The following is a 16,541-nucleotide window of genomic DNA, read 5'->3' as shown; positions in this document are numbered from 1 at the left end:
GATTGAGTGAAGGAGGTGTACGGCCACCCTAAGGGTGTGTGCGGCCAAGAGTGTGCGGCCCATGAGTGTACGGCCGTACACTCATGAAGAGGTGTGCTTTTGAGGTGTTTCTAAGGTTCTAACTAGCATCCAAGAAGTGTTCTAGGTCCCATGCATAGATAGAATGCAAGTTTGAGGCCAATAAAGATCATCAAAATGGGTTTGCGGCCACAAGGTGTGTGTGCGGCCGTACAAAGGGGTGTGCGGCCGTACACTCCTCTTGTTTATGCCCAAGTTGTCGACTTTAAAGTGCATCAAGGCTAGGATCATGTCCAACTAGGAGATAGGGGCCAAACTCTCACTTTGGAGGGTCTTTAAGGTGTGTACAGCCCACCTTATGAAGGTGTGCGGCCGTACTCCTTCAAGGCATGAAGAACATGATGAAACTTGATGAACTAAGGCTTGAATCAAGAGGTCTTTCAAGTATAACAAGCTGGAGGATGGAATACTCACGTTTTTTAAGCCTTGAAGAGTTCACGGTTGAAGAAACTTGAGAGAGAAGGAGTAGCAGCCAAGATAAGAAAGGAATGACGGAAAGGAGGTCTACCCATATATATAGGGGTGAGTGTGCGGCCATGAGGGGTGTGTACGGTCATACACCCATGTGTGTGGCCGTACACTCCTCCTGAGAGAGTGTATGGCTCGATTTGCTACTTTACGACTTGCTAACTCATCCCTAAACTCAACCTTGGTTGTACTAAAGCTTAGAACACTTAAACGAACCCTTAAACAATGCTAAAAGACAACAGAAACGAGTCTATCATTGATTGAATTGAATAGATGAACAAGATAGAAGTTTCGGGTTGTCACATATTATTTCAATGATAAGGAGTTTGGATATGGTATTCTCTACTTGCTAGCAACCTCCAGGACGTAAAAAGCTCCTAGCTTCATCATATTTTATATTAGATCTATTCATTTCTTCATTTAGTGCATTTTTGGTCCCAAACATGGTGATTCTTGAGCATAGCATGCTCTTAACCAAATAAGTCGTCCTTTCAGACCCTATGAGGGGTTTTGAGTCATAAAAATGAGATATTGATGTTTAGTTTTCCCCCATGCATGATCTTGAAGGTCTTTAGGTGTTAAGATGTTAAGTTTGTTGGTATTAAGCACTTCTTGGGCATGCAAAGTCATAAAATTGGAAACTTTATGAATCTCAGTGGTATTTTGGCCTTGGATCTGCAAATGGAACGTAAGATCTTAATGTATTAAGCTCTTAATATGGAAAATGATACCTCGGTGCGTATGTCGTGCGTACCTCTACGTACGTCGTGCGTACGAGGTCAATAGCCTGATCTCGGTCAAGGCTCGAGTACTCCCCACGTACATCTGAAGTACGCCCCATGTACGAGGCCTGAGCTGACTCGACTGAGTTGACTCGACTGAGTTGACTCGACTGGGTTGACTCGGCTGGGTTAACTCGGTTGACTTGTTGATTTTGATCATTTTGACCTAGGGCTAATTTGGGTATTTGAACTGTTAATTAGATTAGGTCCTTGGTTTTGGTTAGGTGATCGTTGAGCCTATTTCAGAGCACAGTTTTATTCAGTTTTCATTCCGACTAAGAGGTGAGTTTTCCTCACTATACTTACGGGTCGTAGGCACCAAGGCCGGCCCATTGGATTGATATTCTGATTTACCATATGTTGTTATGTTGTAGTGATCTGTTAGATCTGTATCATGGTATATATGATGTTGTTATGTTGTAGTGATCTGTTAGATCTGTATGACTACATGTATCTGCTAGCTATTGATTGTTATGGTGTATGTTGATAGGTGATTGTTCACTCGGTTGAGGCGGATCGGCTGATACTGAAGGACAAGACACCCAAGGCGGTTCAGATAGGCTGAAGGCCTGCAAGGCGTACCATTCAAGATGAAGTCCCAGAGAGCGATCCGGATACGCTGAAGGCCCGGTGAGGCGGTCCAGTCATGATGAAGGCTTAATATGCATGTTGTTGTTTGCTATGTTTATGTGGTGGTACTTTGGGGGAACTCACTAAGCGTTGGCTTATAGTTTTAGTTTTGTTTCAGGTACTTCTGAGGAACGTGGCAAAGCGAACTGACCTTACACATCCTTGGTTTTATGTTGATTGGATCTTGGTAGACTCTGATTTTGAATAATATTTTGGAAACAATGGTTATGTAAACACTTTTTAAGTAAATGGGTTGTTTTGAAAAGTTTAAGTTTGTTGTGAATTTTGAGATGTTACAGACAGCCGCCCATTGCCTCAATCTTGTCTCTACTAAAAAGGTTGCCAAAACACTTCATGAAATGTGGACAGGGAAAGTTCCCTCATTAGCACATATCAAAATTTGGGGTTGTGAAGCTTTCGTTAGACAAGAGACTCATGACAAGCTAGAAGCCATAAGTGAGAGATGTATTTTCATTGGCTACCTACAAAATTCTTTTGGATATTTGTTCTACAGGCCTTGTGAAAACGTGGTCTTTATAGCACAAAGAGGAGTCTTTCACGAGAGAGGGAGAGAGAGAGAGAGAGAGAGAGAGAGAGAGAGAGAGAGAGAGAGCTCATATGCAAAGAGGACAATAGGAGCACAGTTGACCTTGAAGAGATTCTAGAGTCAACCAATGAAGGAACCTTTGAAGACACTAGGGTTCAACCAGAAGAAGAAATCCTAGTTGACAGTTCATTACCTCTTCATTGTTCTAGTAGAGTTAGCATGCCACCTGAGTTCTATGGTTTCCATATAACTTTAGATGGTGATACGTTTATCAGTGATCAAACACTGATAAATTTGGATGAGCTAGCTAACTACAATGAAGAAATGACAGGCCTTGAGGCAGCCAAGTGGAAAGAGGCAACAGACAACGAGATCAAAACCAAGTTTGGAATTTGTTTGATCAACAACCTGGTTGAAAGAAAGATGGTTGCAAATGAATCTTCAAGAAGAAGACCGACATGGATGGAATTGTACACACTTTCAAGGAACGACTAGTTGCGAAGAGTTTTAATCAAACCCAAGGGGTTGACTATGATAAGACCTTCTCACTAGTGGCTAAGATAAAAATCTATTAGGATAATGTTGGCCATAGCTACCTTTTATGATTCTGAAATTTGGCAGATGGATGTCAAAACAACTTTCCTTAATGGGAAGTTGGCTGAAGATGTTTACATGAGTCAGCCAGAGGGTTTTGTTGACGCAAAGTTTCCCAATAGAGTATGCAAGCTTGAGAAATCCATCTATAGATTGAAACAAGCATCTCGTAGCTAGAATCTTTGCTTCCATGAAAAAAGTTAAAGAATTTGGTTTTTCTAGGAGTGAGGATGAGTTCTGTGTGCATGTCAGAGGTAGTAGGAGTATAGTAACTTTTCTAGTATTGTATGTTGATGACATACTACTCATAGGAAACGGCATTCCAACCTTGCAAAAAGTAAAATCTTGGCTTGGAAAGTGTTTTGCTATGAAGGATATAGGAGAGGTAGCCCATATTCTCGGGATAAGAATTTTGAGAGATAGAAAGAACAGACTAATTTAACTTAGTCAGAGTACATACTTGGACAAGGTACTAAAACGATTTAGTATGGAAAATTCCAAGAAAGGAGAGCTACCTATTCAGAGCAATGCCAAATTGAGTAAGACTCAAAGCCCAAGTACAGATGAAGAGATAGCTGAGATGAGTTGAGTCCCTTATGCTTCGGCTGTAGGATTAATCATGTACGCTATGACATGTACTCATCCTGATGTTTCCTTTGCTTTAAGCATGGTCAGTCGCTATCATGGAAATCTTGGCAGAGCTCATTGGACAGCAGTGAAGAACATTCTAAAGTATTTGTGAAGGACAAAGGACATGGTTCTTGTCCTTAGTGGCAATGATACATTGAGAGTGATTGGGTATAGTGACGCCAGCTTTCAAACAGATAGAGACAACTTTTGTTCTCAATTTGGTTGGGTATTTACATTAAATGGAGGAGTAGTTACTTGGAAAAGTTCCAAGCAAGACACAGTGGTTGATTCTACCTGTGAATCAGAGTACATAGCGGCAAGTGAAGCATAAAAGGAAGCAGCATGGTTGAAGAACTTCATCGGAGCTCTTGGATTTGTTCCAACCATTAAGGAACCAATGGAACTTTTATGTGATAATGAAGGAGCGGTTTCTTTAACTAAAGAATCGAGAGATCATGGAAAATCAAGACATGTCGACATAAAGTACCATTATATCATACATAGAGTTGAAGAAAGTCATCTCATTGTGAAGAGTATCATCAGAAGATAATCTTGCAGATCCTCTCATGAAGGCTATGAGTAGGATTAAGCATAGACAGCATGCTAGAAGCATTGGACTAAGAGATGATATTAGTTTTAGTAGTTAGATGATTAGTTTGAAACTTGTAACAAAAATAAATGTAATTGACTTTTGGTGATTAAATAATAGAGATTATTTATGAGTATTTTTACTACCTTTATAAATTATTTATTCTTGGGTTTCATTTTGCATGTTTTACTTTCCGAATAATTTAATTATTCAAACTCCACAGTCTCTCATACTTTGGGAAGTAAGTAATAAATTAAGACTGTCATGAATTGGATTGTAGATTGTCTAAAGAGGTTAGAGATAGCAATTGTATTGCTACAATATTTATAAGTACTTGGAATGGAGATTTAAGTATTGGATTGACCCACACTCATAGAATTACTTCATGGATAATATCACGAGTAATTTTGAGATGATAATATCTTATATTTTTGAAATGGAGATATATGAGTTGTAATTTACAAGTCGGTTGTGCATTGGTGTTACGAAAACGTGTCAGTAACATGATGTTATAAAACGCAGTATCATGTATGATTTGATGAGTAAAGGAGACAAGCATTTAAGCCAAAGTTTATTGTTTCATTTTTCCCTAATGGGAAAAGTGATATCTTTGGCCCCTTGGTGATTTGGTGTTGACTTATAGTGTTGGGCCCAGCCAGGACTCAGTTGTTATGTACAATTTGAAGTCTTATGTTGTCATCACAAATCAGGAAATCGGGAAACAAATTTTTGGACCATGAGATTGATTCTAATTCATGTCTCGTGTCTGTATGATATCTAGTAGAACGGAGGAATATTGGATCACTTATCTTAGGACCAATATATGTTTAGTTCAGAGTGCGGAAGTTGCTATGGAAGCACTCTTTGCTGTTTAATTTAGAATTTATACCGGTAATTTACTTTTAGATTTATCCAAGTGGGAGACTGTTGGATTAGATGTCTAAATCAATAACTAAAATTAGTATAATCTTGAATTATTAGCGAAGTCCTTTTCGGTTGCCCTCAAACCTAGTATTTGAATAGGATGACTTTTAGAGAGAGAGGGAGAGAAAGAGAGAGAGAGAGAGAGAGAGAGAGAGAGAGAGAGAAAGAGAGTGTGTGTGTGTGTGATATATTAATTTATTGTATGAATAATAAATTAATTAGAAATGAAAATGAATTTATTAATATGTTATGAAAATAATATATTAATTAGAAATCATATTATTAATTAAAAATTAATTAGAATTGATTTTGGGACTAATTGGATTAATTAAAAGTGTATGGTCTGTTTGGTTATTTATTGAAAGTTGAAGCAGGAAGGCTCTAGAACCTCATGGAATGAGGTGGACAAAAATTGGCTAGGAATATCCTAGAATTTGTGTCCATAGGGTAAGGATAACAAGATAAGGAAGTTTGATTATTATACTAATTAATCTAGGCCTTATCCCTTAAACCTTAGCTTTGGCCCCAAGTTTCCTTCAGCTATATAAAGACCTCCCTGGCATTCAAAATTTTGTCCATCCCTTCTCACAAAAATTAGGCCGAAATTTTGAAGCTCTCTCCCCTCTCTCTTTAAGCCTCCTTGATTCTAGGGTTGGGTGTAAACCATTAGAGGCACGACATTTGTGGTGCTAGCTTCAAGCAATTTCAAGAAGGATTCTACTTTGATTATTTAGTAGTATAATTAAAAGGTATTTTTTTCTTTACCCTTGTATTTATTTCGAAAATACTAGGGCAATATTAGGGTTCTTGATATTCAAATTGATTATTGCATTCAATGGTGAAAACCTAGATCCTTAGGGTGTATGCAAACTTAGGGTTTTATCTCTTCCCCCAAAAATATGATTTTTGTTATCTATAAAACCCATCAATTTACACATGAATGCATCAAAACACACAAGCTCCCTTGATTTGGTCTCACATAAGCCTTGAAGAAAGTATTTTGCATGCTAAGATTTAATGTGCGTTTTGAAAAGTGGCCAACTCTCTGTCAACCATGCATCCTTTGTTCTTAATATGATTTTGTTTCCTCGATGAAAACCTTTCCTTCCAAGTAATCCATCCAACTCGTCAACACTATCAATATCATCAAGAACTAGAAACACTTTTTTTATACTATACAACACTCTCTATCTGTAACACCTCGATTTCCGTGTATTTTCCATTTACACTCTTAATATGGAATTGTTTGTAAAATTGGTCCCAAGGAGCCTTAAATGAGAAATGTGCCTCTCTTGCGTATGTTGGGCGTACACTTGTGTACGCTGGGCGTATGTGGTCGACACTCAAACCCTAAATTTTAGGGTTTGGACCCTATTTAAGCATCATTAACTCCCAATACCCCTTCCCCTTATCAGCCTCCAATACCCACTTTGTAGCTTTCAAACCCTAATTCCCATTTTTGGTGTTGTGACCTCATTTTGGTGATTCGGTGTCCATTGTGGAAGGAAAGAAGTCATCGGATAGCAAGGAATGAGCTCCAAGCTTTGAGATCTAAGTTTTACACCCCTTGAGCAACCTTTAGAAGGTATAAAGTTCTGAACTTGTTGATTATCTCATTAGATCTCGTTAGATGTGAAGTTTTGTGATTTTAGTCCCATATTCTTGGTCTAAGTGAGTATGGACTACTCTAGAGCAAATGAGTTTTCCTTTTGGACGTTTTAGGGTGTCTAGAGTTAAAAAATGGAATCTTGATTGTTCACATCCATCCATGCATTCTCTTTAGAGGTTTAGAACTTTGTGTTAAGTTAGGGTTTTGGTGTTGGGAACTTTATAGCCATGCAAGATCATAAAATTGGAAACTTTATGATTAAGAACGTTATTTGGGACTAGATCTAGGTTTTGGGATGAAAGAACTTAAGAGAATAAGCACTTAATGGAAAAAGTGTCATCTGACCGAGTACGTTGGGCGTACTTCTGAGTACGCTGCGCGTACTCCCTTTGAGCCTCGTTTCTGGATTGGTGAGTACGTCATGCGTACAAGCTGAGTACGCTGGGTGTACTTAGCCTGAGTTGACTTGGTTGACTTTTTGACCTTTGACCTTGAGCAGGGTTTTGACCAAGTTTGACATAAGGGTATTTTGTGTATTTTGAGCTGTGTTTTGAGAATTGGTCACTGTTTGTTGCATAGGTGACCTATAGAGTTGGTACTCGGAGCAACGTGTTGTTCAGCTATTTGTCATACTGTGAGGTAAGTCTTCCTCACTGTACTTGTGGATCAAAAGCACCAATGTCATCCCACTATGTTATATATACGGGTATATAGGATGTTGTTATGTTGTAGTGATCTGTCAGATATGTATCATGGTTTATATGATGTTGTTATGCGATAGTGATCTGTAGATATGTATGCTTGCATGTTGACTGGTTATATGTTTATCTATTACATATGTCGACAAAGTATGGTTTTGGGTTGAGGATTTACTGCTATGTGTGTGATCCAACAGACCGGGGGTAATCCAGCCCGATGGTTGTGGACCCGAGGGTATACCATTCTGATGACTGATTGGACCCATTGCATTTTGGCATTGTAGTCCGATGATTGATTGGACCGGGGGGTAATCCAACCTGATGGCTGTGGGCCAGAGGGTATTTCAGTCCGATGACTGATTGGACCTAGCATACATAATTGTATATTTTTTTTGGTGTGTGTGGTACTTTGGGGGAACTCACAAAGCTTTGGCTTGCAGTTTCAGTTTTATGTTTCAGGTACTTCAGATGATCGGGGGAAAGCTAAGGCGTGATCGGACACATCCTTCTGATTTTATGGTATGTGATTTTGGGATACTCTGATTCATGATTATGACTTTTGGGAACTATGTTTTGTAAACAATGATGGTGTTTGGTTGGATTTTAAAACTAAAAATTTTACCTTGATTTTTGGGATGTTACACTATCTGTGAGGTGTATATAGAACCATCATGAACTAGAACTGGACTTGTTTTTGTAATGTCACCACAAAGTTGTTTTTGCAAATCAAGCAACCCATTAAATTTATCAACACATCTCCTACTTATATCTTCGGTATAACTAGTGTCGAATTCACGAAAAGGAGACCGTTAGACATATTTAGCCAAAGATGATTTCCCGATACCACCCATAACCAAAATAATGAGTATGTCACATGTGTGTGAGGAATTATCTTTCAACGATGAGGTGATGAATTTAATGGAATCATTCATGCCAATAAGAAGTGACAGAGAACTCCTTAAGGGAATATGTAATCTATGATATATGTCCTTAACAACTTCTTCAATAAACTTTGCTTCAATCCTGAAACACAATTTTGATAAGAACCAAAAAACACAATCCATAAAACTAACAAACCAGATTCATATGTAAAGCTTTCATTTGAAAAAAAGGAAAAAAAAACTCTACTACATCAAGTAGCGTTTAAAAAAATTCATCTCTATTATAACTAATATAGAAGATTACCATTATTAAACATTATCCTAATCACGTTTTTCATTATATATATATATATATATATATATATATATATATATATATATATATATATATATATATATATATATATATATATCAAAAGCTATAAGCTACTTTTGTTGAACACACATATGCAAGTAAAAAGCTATAACGAACAGATTCCAACTCGTTTTTTCAATACACACCCTTAATATTTCCAAATATCCAACTTAAAAGTATCTCATATTAAGTTAAAGCTTTTAATTAAGTTTTTCACATCATAAATATCTCATATTTGCACTTATAATTAACCATATAAGTATCTAATGTGTTAGGTCATAATTTATACGTATAATAAGATGAGAGCCACCGACGCACAAGATTTCACTAACGGGATGGCCAAATTTCATTATCTTTCACTCTGCAAGTCCACCAAACTTAAATCTTGATATTTTTTGCATGAATCTAAACAGAATGTACACAATAGTTATAAACTATCATTTACTACATACTTACAAGTAAAAGCACTTAAAATACATGTTTATCAAAAAAGATGTTATGATCTGAAGGTAGTATGATATAACAATACCAATACCATGTAATTGTTGATTCAATTTTAAGTTAAGTACATTATTTATCTAATTTAAATACATAAAAATATTAAGATTTTATAATATTGAAGAAATGTATTGAAATTCACAAGGAGAGTATGATATGGGAATTTGATACATTAATAAGAAAAATAGACCTAGTATATGTGTAAGAAGTGGTTACCAGCCTTTTTGCTTCCTTCCCTTTAAAATAGCAACATTTGTAAGCGCTTTAATCCATCGGTTGAACTTTTGACCCAATTGACTTTTCTTATTTGTATTTGTCTCTTCCTCCATCTTTTGCTTGTGCACAATCATTGCATCTCTGAAGGTACTTTCTTGCTTCTTGATATGGGTGGGCCCAGTATGATAAAAGATGGGGATAACAATTTGGTTGGATGTCCTATGTTGCTCAAGGATCAGCACCAATTCATCAAGGCACCATGATAATTTAGCATAATTCTTCGACAACACGATAATAGCCGCCCTAGATTCTTTAATTGCGTTCTCCAGTTCAGGTATCAAATATTCCCTAGTTTTAATCTCTTCATCGTCTAAGAAGGTGGTGATATTGGCACCCATGAGGGCCTTATGAAGATGATTAGTGAAATTATGACGAGTATCAAAACCTCTAAAACTTAAAAATATGTCATATTTATAACTATCAATTGAGGAGGAAGATGAGGATCCTTTTACAAATTCAGAGAGAAAAACCATTATGAGTTATGGGAAGGAAAGGTATAAGTGATTTGATAAGACTAACGGAGGCAATTGCTAGTATTTTTTTATAAAGGAAGTGTAAGCCAACACCTAGATGTTGTTTGTTTTTTCTGAGGCAAAATGTTTGTAGTCTGTCAACCACATTTGTAGGCCTCTACAATAGAAGAGGTGGACCAAACGTTTGCAGTCTGAAAGAAGAAAACTGTTTGTTTTTTTAACATCTGCATTTTGCTAGAATAAACTAAAATCTAATTAAACCAATTTTAAAAAAAAAAACTAAATAGAGTTTTTCAATAATTTTATAACTTTATTATAGATAATTAAAAAGTGTTGATAAACTTTTATATATTATTGTATAAAAAGTAAAACTAAAAGGATATAAATTAATGTATATATTTGATAAAAACCAACAAACTTTGGTCGCAAAGTTATACATCAACATTGTAATTAGGGATAAATTAATTTAACACATAAAAAGGATAGAAATAAACTTTGGTTTTAAATGAAAATTTTCAAAATTTTCTTTAAGTATTGTAACTTTTTTTTCCAAATTGTTTATCATAGATAAAGTTGGAATAAATCTAAATTTAATATATATATATATATATATATATATATATATATATATATATATATATATATATATATATATATATATGTGTGTGTGTGTGTGTGTGTGTTTTTAGGTTAAAAGATGTCTGAAGAGGTTTGAAGACTCTGGTGCACATCTGCGCCAAGAAGAGGACTCGCAAACCTTTTTAGGTCTACAATCTTCAAAAAGAAAACAAACATTTTGTGAAGCCTAATATCTGTGTGTGGTCTGCACAGCGTAGACAGAAGAAGCCAAGAAGATCTACAGACAAAAAGCAAACGGCATCCTACTCTCTACTTCTGAGAAATGACCTTCTTTTGTTGCTGAAATTGCTTGGAAACTTACTGAATTAGGAAGTGTAAGTCCCAAAACAATAGATCTTACACAATATCAATCAAACTATTTAGTGAATGTGGAATGTAAACCAAATAGTGATTCAAGAACACGAAATAACTTCCAATGCACACGATTCTATTGACAATAAATCGTCTGGTACATAAGAATATTAGAAGCAGCCGTGAACCAAAAACAATGAGAATGACTAACAGGTTCATGGCTGAATACATCTATATATATATATATATATATATATATATATATATATATATATATATATATATATATATATATATATATATATATATATATATATATATATATATACCGAGTAGAATACCCAAAAGCCCAACCCATTATGACCGTAAACACTAGGTGATTACGGTTCGTCTATCCGTAAACACATACAAGCCCATTAATCTATTAATACTCTAAGCCCAAAATTACAAACACTATGAGCCCAGCATAAAACACAAAAATATGACCCAACAATCTCCCCCTTGGTTTATTGTTGGCTGCTTTTACAGCTTGTCTACAAGATGAACATCTGACTGATCGAACGCTCCAGCCCACAGCTTCTTGTCAATTATAGTGGCAACCATTCCAGTGAAAGCGTTGCCAGTAGCTTCAAAAAATTAATTTTCTACAATAAGTTGAAAATGTGACAAAGTATGAATATCACGTTCTCCAAACTTCAATAAATCTTTGGGATCGACAATACGATACTGGCCCTTTTTCAACTTGATCACCGCCGAAGCGGTAGCCTCATCATATACCCAGAATTGCATGGAGTCCAAAGTGCCTTCTGGTAAGCGTTTAGGAAGCGGAATCCTTTTAGCTTGCTTTGTGGGCGGCCACATAACATTCACCATGGTTTTATTAGTGCGAGGATCAATGACATCCTTAACCTTTTTTGTGAACGATGAAGCAGTCTTCATGCCTTGAAATTTATTTTTAGCTTGGTCCTCAAGGTACCTCTTAAAATCGCAGCCCACAGAGTCATTGGTTGGATTGTTAAAAGGAGCGTGAATGAGTTCCGCAAGATCAACTTTTGTCCGGGACATAAAGTCCGTTGGCTTCTCATAATACTCAATTCGATTGCTCTTGCGCTTCACGACCCATATTTTCTTGTCAGCATCATATCCCCACATCAAAATGCCAGAGCGATCTCCATACTTATCAGTAAATTTCTTCCCAGTTTCCCTTAAAAACATTTCAGGGTGATCTCCTGGAGCATTCTGATCCGAATTTTTCATCACCAACATCTTCCCTTTCAATTGCTCAATTCGAGCTTGTTTCTCTCTTCTTTCTTGAGCAGAAGAAGGACCAGAAGATAAAAAAAAGTGTCAAGATTCGCGTCTGGAGCAGGTCTAACAACTCTTTCACTCACGTCGAGGGAGTAACATATGACTAACCAGAATATAAGGATTGAGAAGTAGAATGGTGCATATGTTGTGTTCCAGGTCGGATCTCTTCCAATCACGCAGAGGAGACGACATATGGCTAACAGATAGAAAGAATTGCATAGACAAGAAGATGCATGGAGATAGAGTTGCATATGTTGCATTCCAGGTCGAATCTTCCGATCACGCAGAGGAGGCAACCTATGAATGACAGATAGAAAGCAAGAAAATAATTTCCTACAGACCTACTTTATCAGAACCCCCCAGTCATCCTATCAACACCAGAATTAAGGACATAAGTCCATACATCAAAGAAGTGTTGAGCCACAGTTCTAGATAATAAGTAACTTTAATGTATCTTGTGGGTTCCCATGTATATCTCACTGCTCAATCTATCCAAGCGTCGTATGGTCAGTCCAAATGTAACTATCTAAGTTTAGATGAGTTAACATTGTCAAGTCCTTTCATTGTCAACAATGTCTAGTCCTTTAATTTGAATCCTTTGGGCCTACCAGCACATTGAACACAGAGTCTAAACAATTTAGTTTCAGTGCATTACACGCATCTTAGAATTGCCTTTTAGCACAAACCTCATATCACTTCCCAAAAAAAATACATACGGAAGAAAACATTTTTTTTAAATAGATAAAGATAAATAAAAATAAACACACCTTTAATAATGAGAGAAAATTAATAAACAATTTTTAATGAGAGAAAATTAATAAACAATTTTTTTAATGACAATATTTTTTGTATATTTAATTCTCCCCCTAAATTTGTGCATAAAAAAATATGAACAAATTTATAAGAGTTAGGATCAAAGTTGTCAGACAATTCAATCTCGTTTAACAGCACACACCTACATGTTTATCTCTGGTCAATCACCGATATTGTGATCCACTTAAAAACAAATGATAATGACAAATTTGATAGAATTTAAATGACAAGTCATTTTGATTATATTCCTAAATAGACCATTTGGCTGACGACGACCAAGGATATTGTTGTCCACTAAAATTAAGCAGCAAGATCTACAGACAACCTTTTAAATGGTTCAATTTTAGATGTACACCACTTCCCGATATACCCCAGCAATCAAGAACTTCCAAAGAACTCCTTACTTTAGGTGAGTAGATAATCATTAAGAGAGAAGTCAGATTTAGAAATGCATATGTTGTGAACCCAGGTCGGATCTCTTCCAATTGATTTTTTAAGGGTTTTTGGGCCTTTCTGAGAGTATAGCCTTCATACCTAAGGTCCTCAGTTTCCCTAATTAATAGTTCATTTTGTTCACAATAATGTTTAATTTTATCACTACAGGTTTGTGAACATGGAGTTTCACTAACCTCTTTTATGGCAGGTGTAGTAGAGACCATGAAGGCGAATTGCAGTTCCATCATCTCTTCTTCTACTTCTTCCACCCTTGAATTCTCACTGATCTGTGCCAAGTGTGCTGCTTCATGTCCTGTCAGATTCAGTGCCTGCATTTGATCCTCCCAACTGAAGCTTTGTGCCACCATTGCCAAGTTAGCTGTTTCATTGTTGGTTGCAGCTCCTCTGTTGTTTCCTGCAGGCACCAGCATCCTATCAGGATTGTTCCTGGTTTCTGGCTTGGTACATTCACGAGCGAAATGACCCGGCTCATGACAGTTGAAGCATCAGAGCTTGCTCTTGTTGAAACCTACCTTCTTTTCCACATTCATTCCCCAATTGTTCTTCCCTGTGCGCTGGGTAAACTTCTTTGCCCTAAATAAAGCCATAGCAATTTGCCACATGATGTCTATCTCTTCCACGTCCTCATGGTGAATCTGATCCAGTTCTCCAACCATGATTGGAGGGACCAAGTCTCCTGCCAATAATGCGTTATAACAGTTCATAAACCCAGCCATCAGGGCCATGTTTTCCTCAGCTTCTTTTAGTATTGATGAAGGCTGAGCTATGGCTGTGATTTTAGAGTTTGAGACAGAAGAACTTGATGATGCCAAATGTTGATGAGGCACAGAATGATGAGCAGAATAAGTTTGTTGAGTAGAGAAGGCATTGTTTGATGAGATTCCTAGATTGGCAGTAGGGTAAGAAGTCACATGGTTGATTTCATGCTACTTATCATCCATGTCACAAGCCTTGATTATGGCCATCACTTCAGCAAGGCTAAGTTTGCTTAGGTCCCTAGTCTTGTTGATAACGGCCACATTCATGTCCCAGCTGCGTGTCAGAGAATTCAGCAACTTCTTGTTGATCTCAGTATGTGGAAAACTTATCCCAGCTGTGCTCATCTCTATGGTGAGAGTGACAAATCTTTGCAGTTGAGCTTCAAGAGACTCCCCTAAAACATGATTAAACATGTTGAACCTCTGTTGTAGCAAGTCATGTCTACTTTGTCTCATGTCCTCATTCCCTTCATAGACCTCAATTAATGCCTCCCATAAATCCTTTGCAGACTCATATTGCCTAAAACCTTGGGCAATTTCAGGAGATAGGGCCATTGTAAGGGTGGAAAGAGCTCTGTCATGTTCTTCAATCTTTTCAAAATCCTCATCCGTGTAGTTCTCTATCTTCTTATCAATAAGAGTCGGATCTTCATCACTCAAGGCAGTAGTAATCCTGACTGGACCTCTGAGAATGCTCCTCCATATTTTGGTATCTTTCATTTTGATGTATTTTTCAATTCTGAATTTCCATTCCGGAAATCCATTAGCAGACAGAAGTCGAGGGATACGAGTGGTAGTTCCTATAATGGAGTCCAACTCCTGATGCATTTAGCTTGTGTATTGAGATTCCATTTTAAAACAATAACTCCGAAAATGTCCAAAAATAATCAAGGATTGACTGTAAACGTATCCGAAAACCCTTTAAGCTTAGCGTTGACCGTAAACTTGAACTTTGACCAAATATCCTTTGTAAATGCTAAATGTTGACCGTAAACTTCAAATTTTGACTAAATGAATTCTGTAAACTCTAATCGTTGACCGTAAACTCCAAATTTTGACTAAATGAATTCCGTAAACCCTTTACGCTAATCTTTAACCGTAAACTCCAAATTTGACCAAATAGCCTCCGTAAACCTTGATTTGTTGTTTTGAAATTTTATCCAACTCCCTTAATACTCGTGAATTAGATATATCAGTTCAAGTCTAATCCCGATAAATTAGAAGGATATAACTGAAATTCCGATGAACACGAAGAATACCAAAACTAAATTCACAAAGAACACAGGAAGAATAATCAATAAAAATCTAAGGTTTTAAAATTATATTTTTTCTGAGTAAGTCAATAATCCCAAAAACAGCTAGAATTGATTCCAAATTCCTTGAATGCGACTGATACTCGTTAAAGCTCTGATACCAATTGTAAGTCCTAAAACAATAGATCTTACATAATATCAATCAAACTATTTAGTGAATGCGGAATGTAAACCAAATAGTGATTCAAGAACACGAAATAACTTCCAATGCACACGATTCTATTGACAATAAATTGTCTGGTACATAAGAATATTAGAAGCAGCCGTGAACCAAAAACAATGAGAATGACTAACAGGTTCACGGCTGAATACATCTACATATATATATATATATATATATATATATATATATATATATATATATATATATATATACCGAGTACAATACCCAAAAGCCCAACCCATTATGACCGTAAACACTAGGTGATTACGATTCATATATCCGTAAACACATGCAAGCCCATTAATCTGTTAATACTCTAAGCCCAAAATTACAAACACTATGAGCCCAGCATAAACCACAAAAATATGACCCAACAGGAAGTTGCCACTTACCACATGATATAAAGTATAAACCCACTACTAAGAAATGGAATCGAGGTAGTTCATTGACTTAGAGGACTTCAACATACCTGCAAACATTAATGTTTATGAGGTTTGATTTTAATTGAAAAAGTTATGCAATAACAAAATTTAAATTACAAATTTATCTTTGATCTAAACGTATAATAAGATAATGTTTGATTTTAAGTTTTATTAATTGTTGATATATATCAGCCAGATCTTTTCATCTTTCTTCATGTCGATAGATCTCAACCAAGTATTACAACAAAAAAATGAACAACAAACAATAATATTCAGAGACGTACTAAAAAGATGCTAAAGGACTAAAAAGTAGATTCATTGGTGCATGAGTTACCTCTTCTCAGGT

General features: G+C 36.4%; 2 protein-coding genes across 2 annotated transcripts; both read right to left on the bottom strand.

Annotated features, from left to right (window-relative positions):
• Positions 1 to 8,358: 8,358 nt before the first annotated feature.
• On the bottom strand, positions 8,359 to 9,897 carry LOC145121831 (toll/interleukin-1 receptor-like protein). The gene is made up of 2 exons (XM_079057529.1): positions 9,500 to 9,897; positions 8,359 to 8,572 (listed from the first exon to the last, which is right to left on the bottom strand). The coding sequence occupies exons 1-2, from the start codon at positions 9,895 to 9,897 to the stop codon at positions 8,359 to 8,361; spliced, it is 612 nt and encodes a 203-aa protein (XP_078913655.1).
• Positions 9,898 to 14,465: 4,568 nt separating this feature from the next.
• LOC145121830 (uncharacterized) lies at positions 14,466 to 15,125 on the bottom strand. The gene has a single exon (XM_079057528.1). It carries the CDS (start codon positions 15,123 to 15,125, stop codon positions 14,466 to 14,468), a length of 660 nt encoding a protein of 219 aa, XP_078913654.1.
• Positions 15,126 to 16,541: the final 1,416 nt, after the last annotated feature.

This window comes from Lactuca virosa, chromosome 6 (genome assembly GCF_052849685.1).
Source record: "Lactuca virosa cultivar CGN04683 chromosome 6, Lactuca_virosa_CGN04683_v6, whole genome shotgun sequence".
Classification (NCBI taxonomy): Eukaryota; Viridiplantae; Streptophyta; class Magnoliopsida; order Asterales; family Asteraceae; genus Lactuca; species Lactuca virosa.
The sequence above is the reverse complement of the archived record's forward strand: the minus strand, read 5'-3'. Positions and strand labels throughout refer to the sequence as shown.

Bases quoted from the DNA above. Each gene is read 5' to 3' on its own strand.
- LOC145121831 (XM_079057529.1), bottom strand. From the start codon at position 9,897: ATGGGTGCCAATATCACCACCTTCTTAGACGATGAAGAGATTAAAACT. The intron at 8,573-9,499 runs GTAACCACTTCT...ATTGTGTTTCAG, and splicing joins GGAAGGAAGCAAAAAGGCTG to GATTGAAGCAAAGTTTATTG.
- LOC145121830 (XM_079057528.1), bottom strand. From the start codon at position 15,125: ATGCATCAGGAGTTGGACTCCATTATAGGAACTACCACTCGTATCCCT.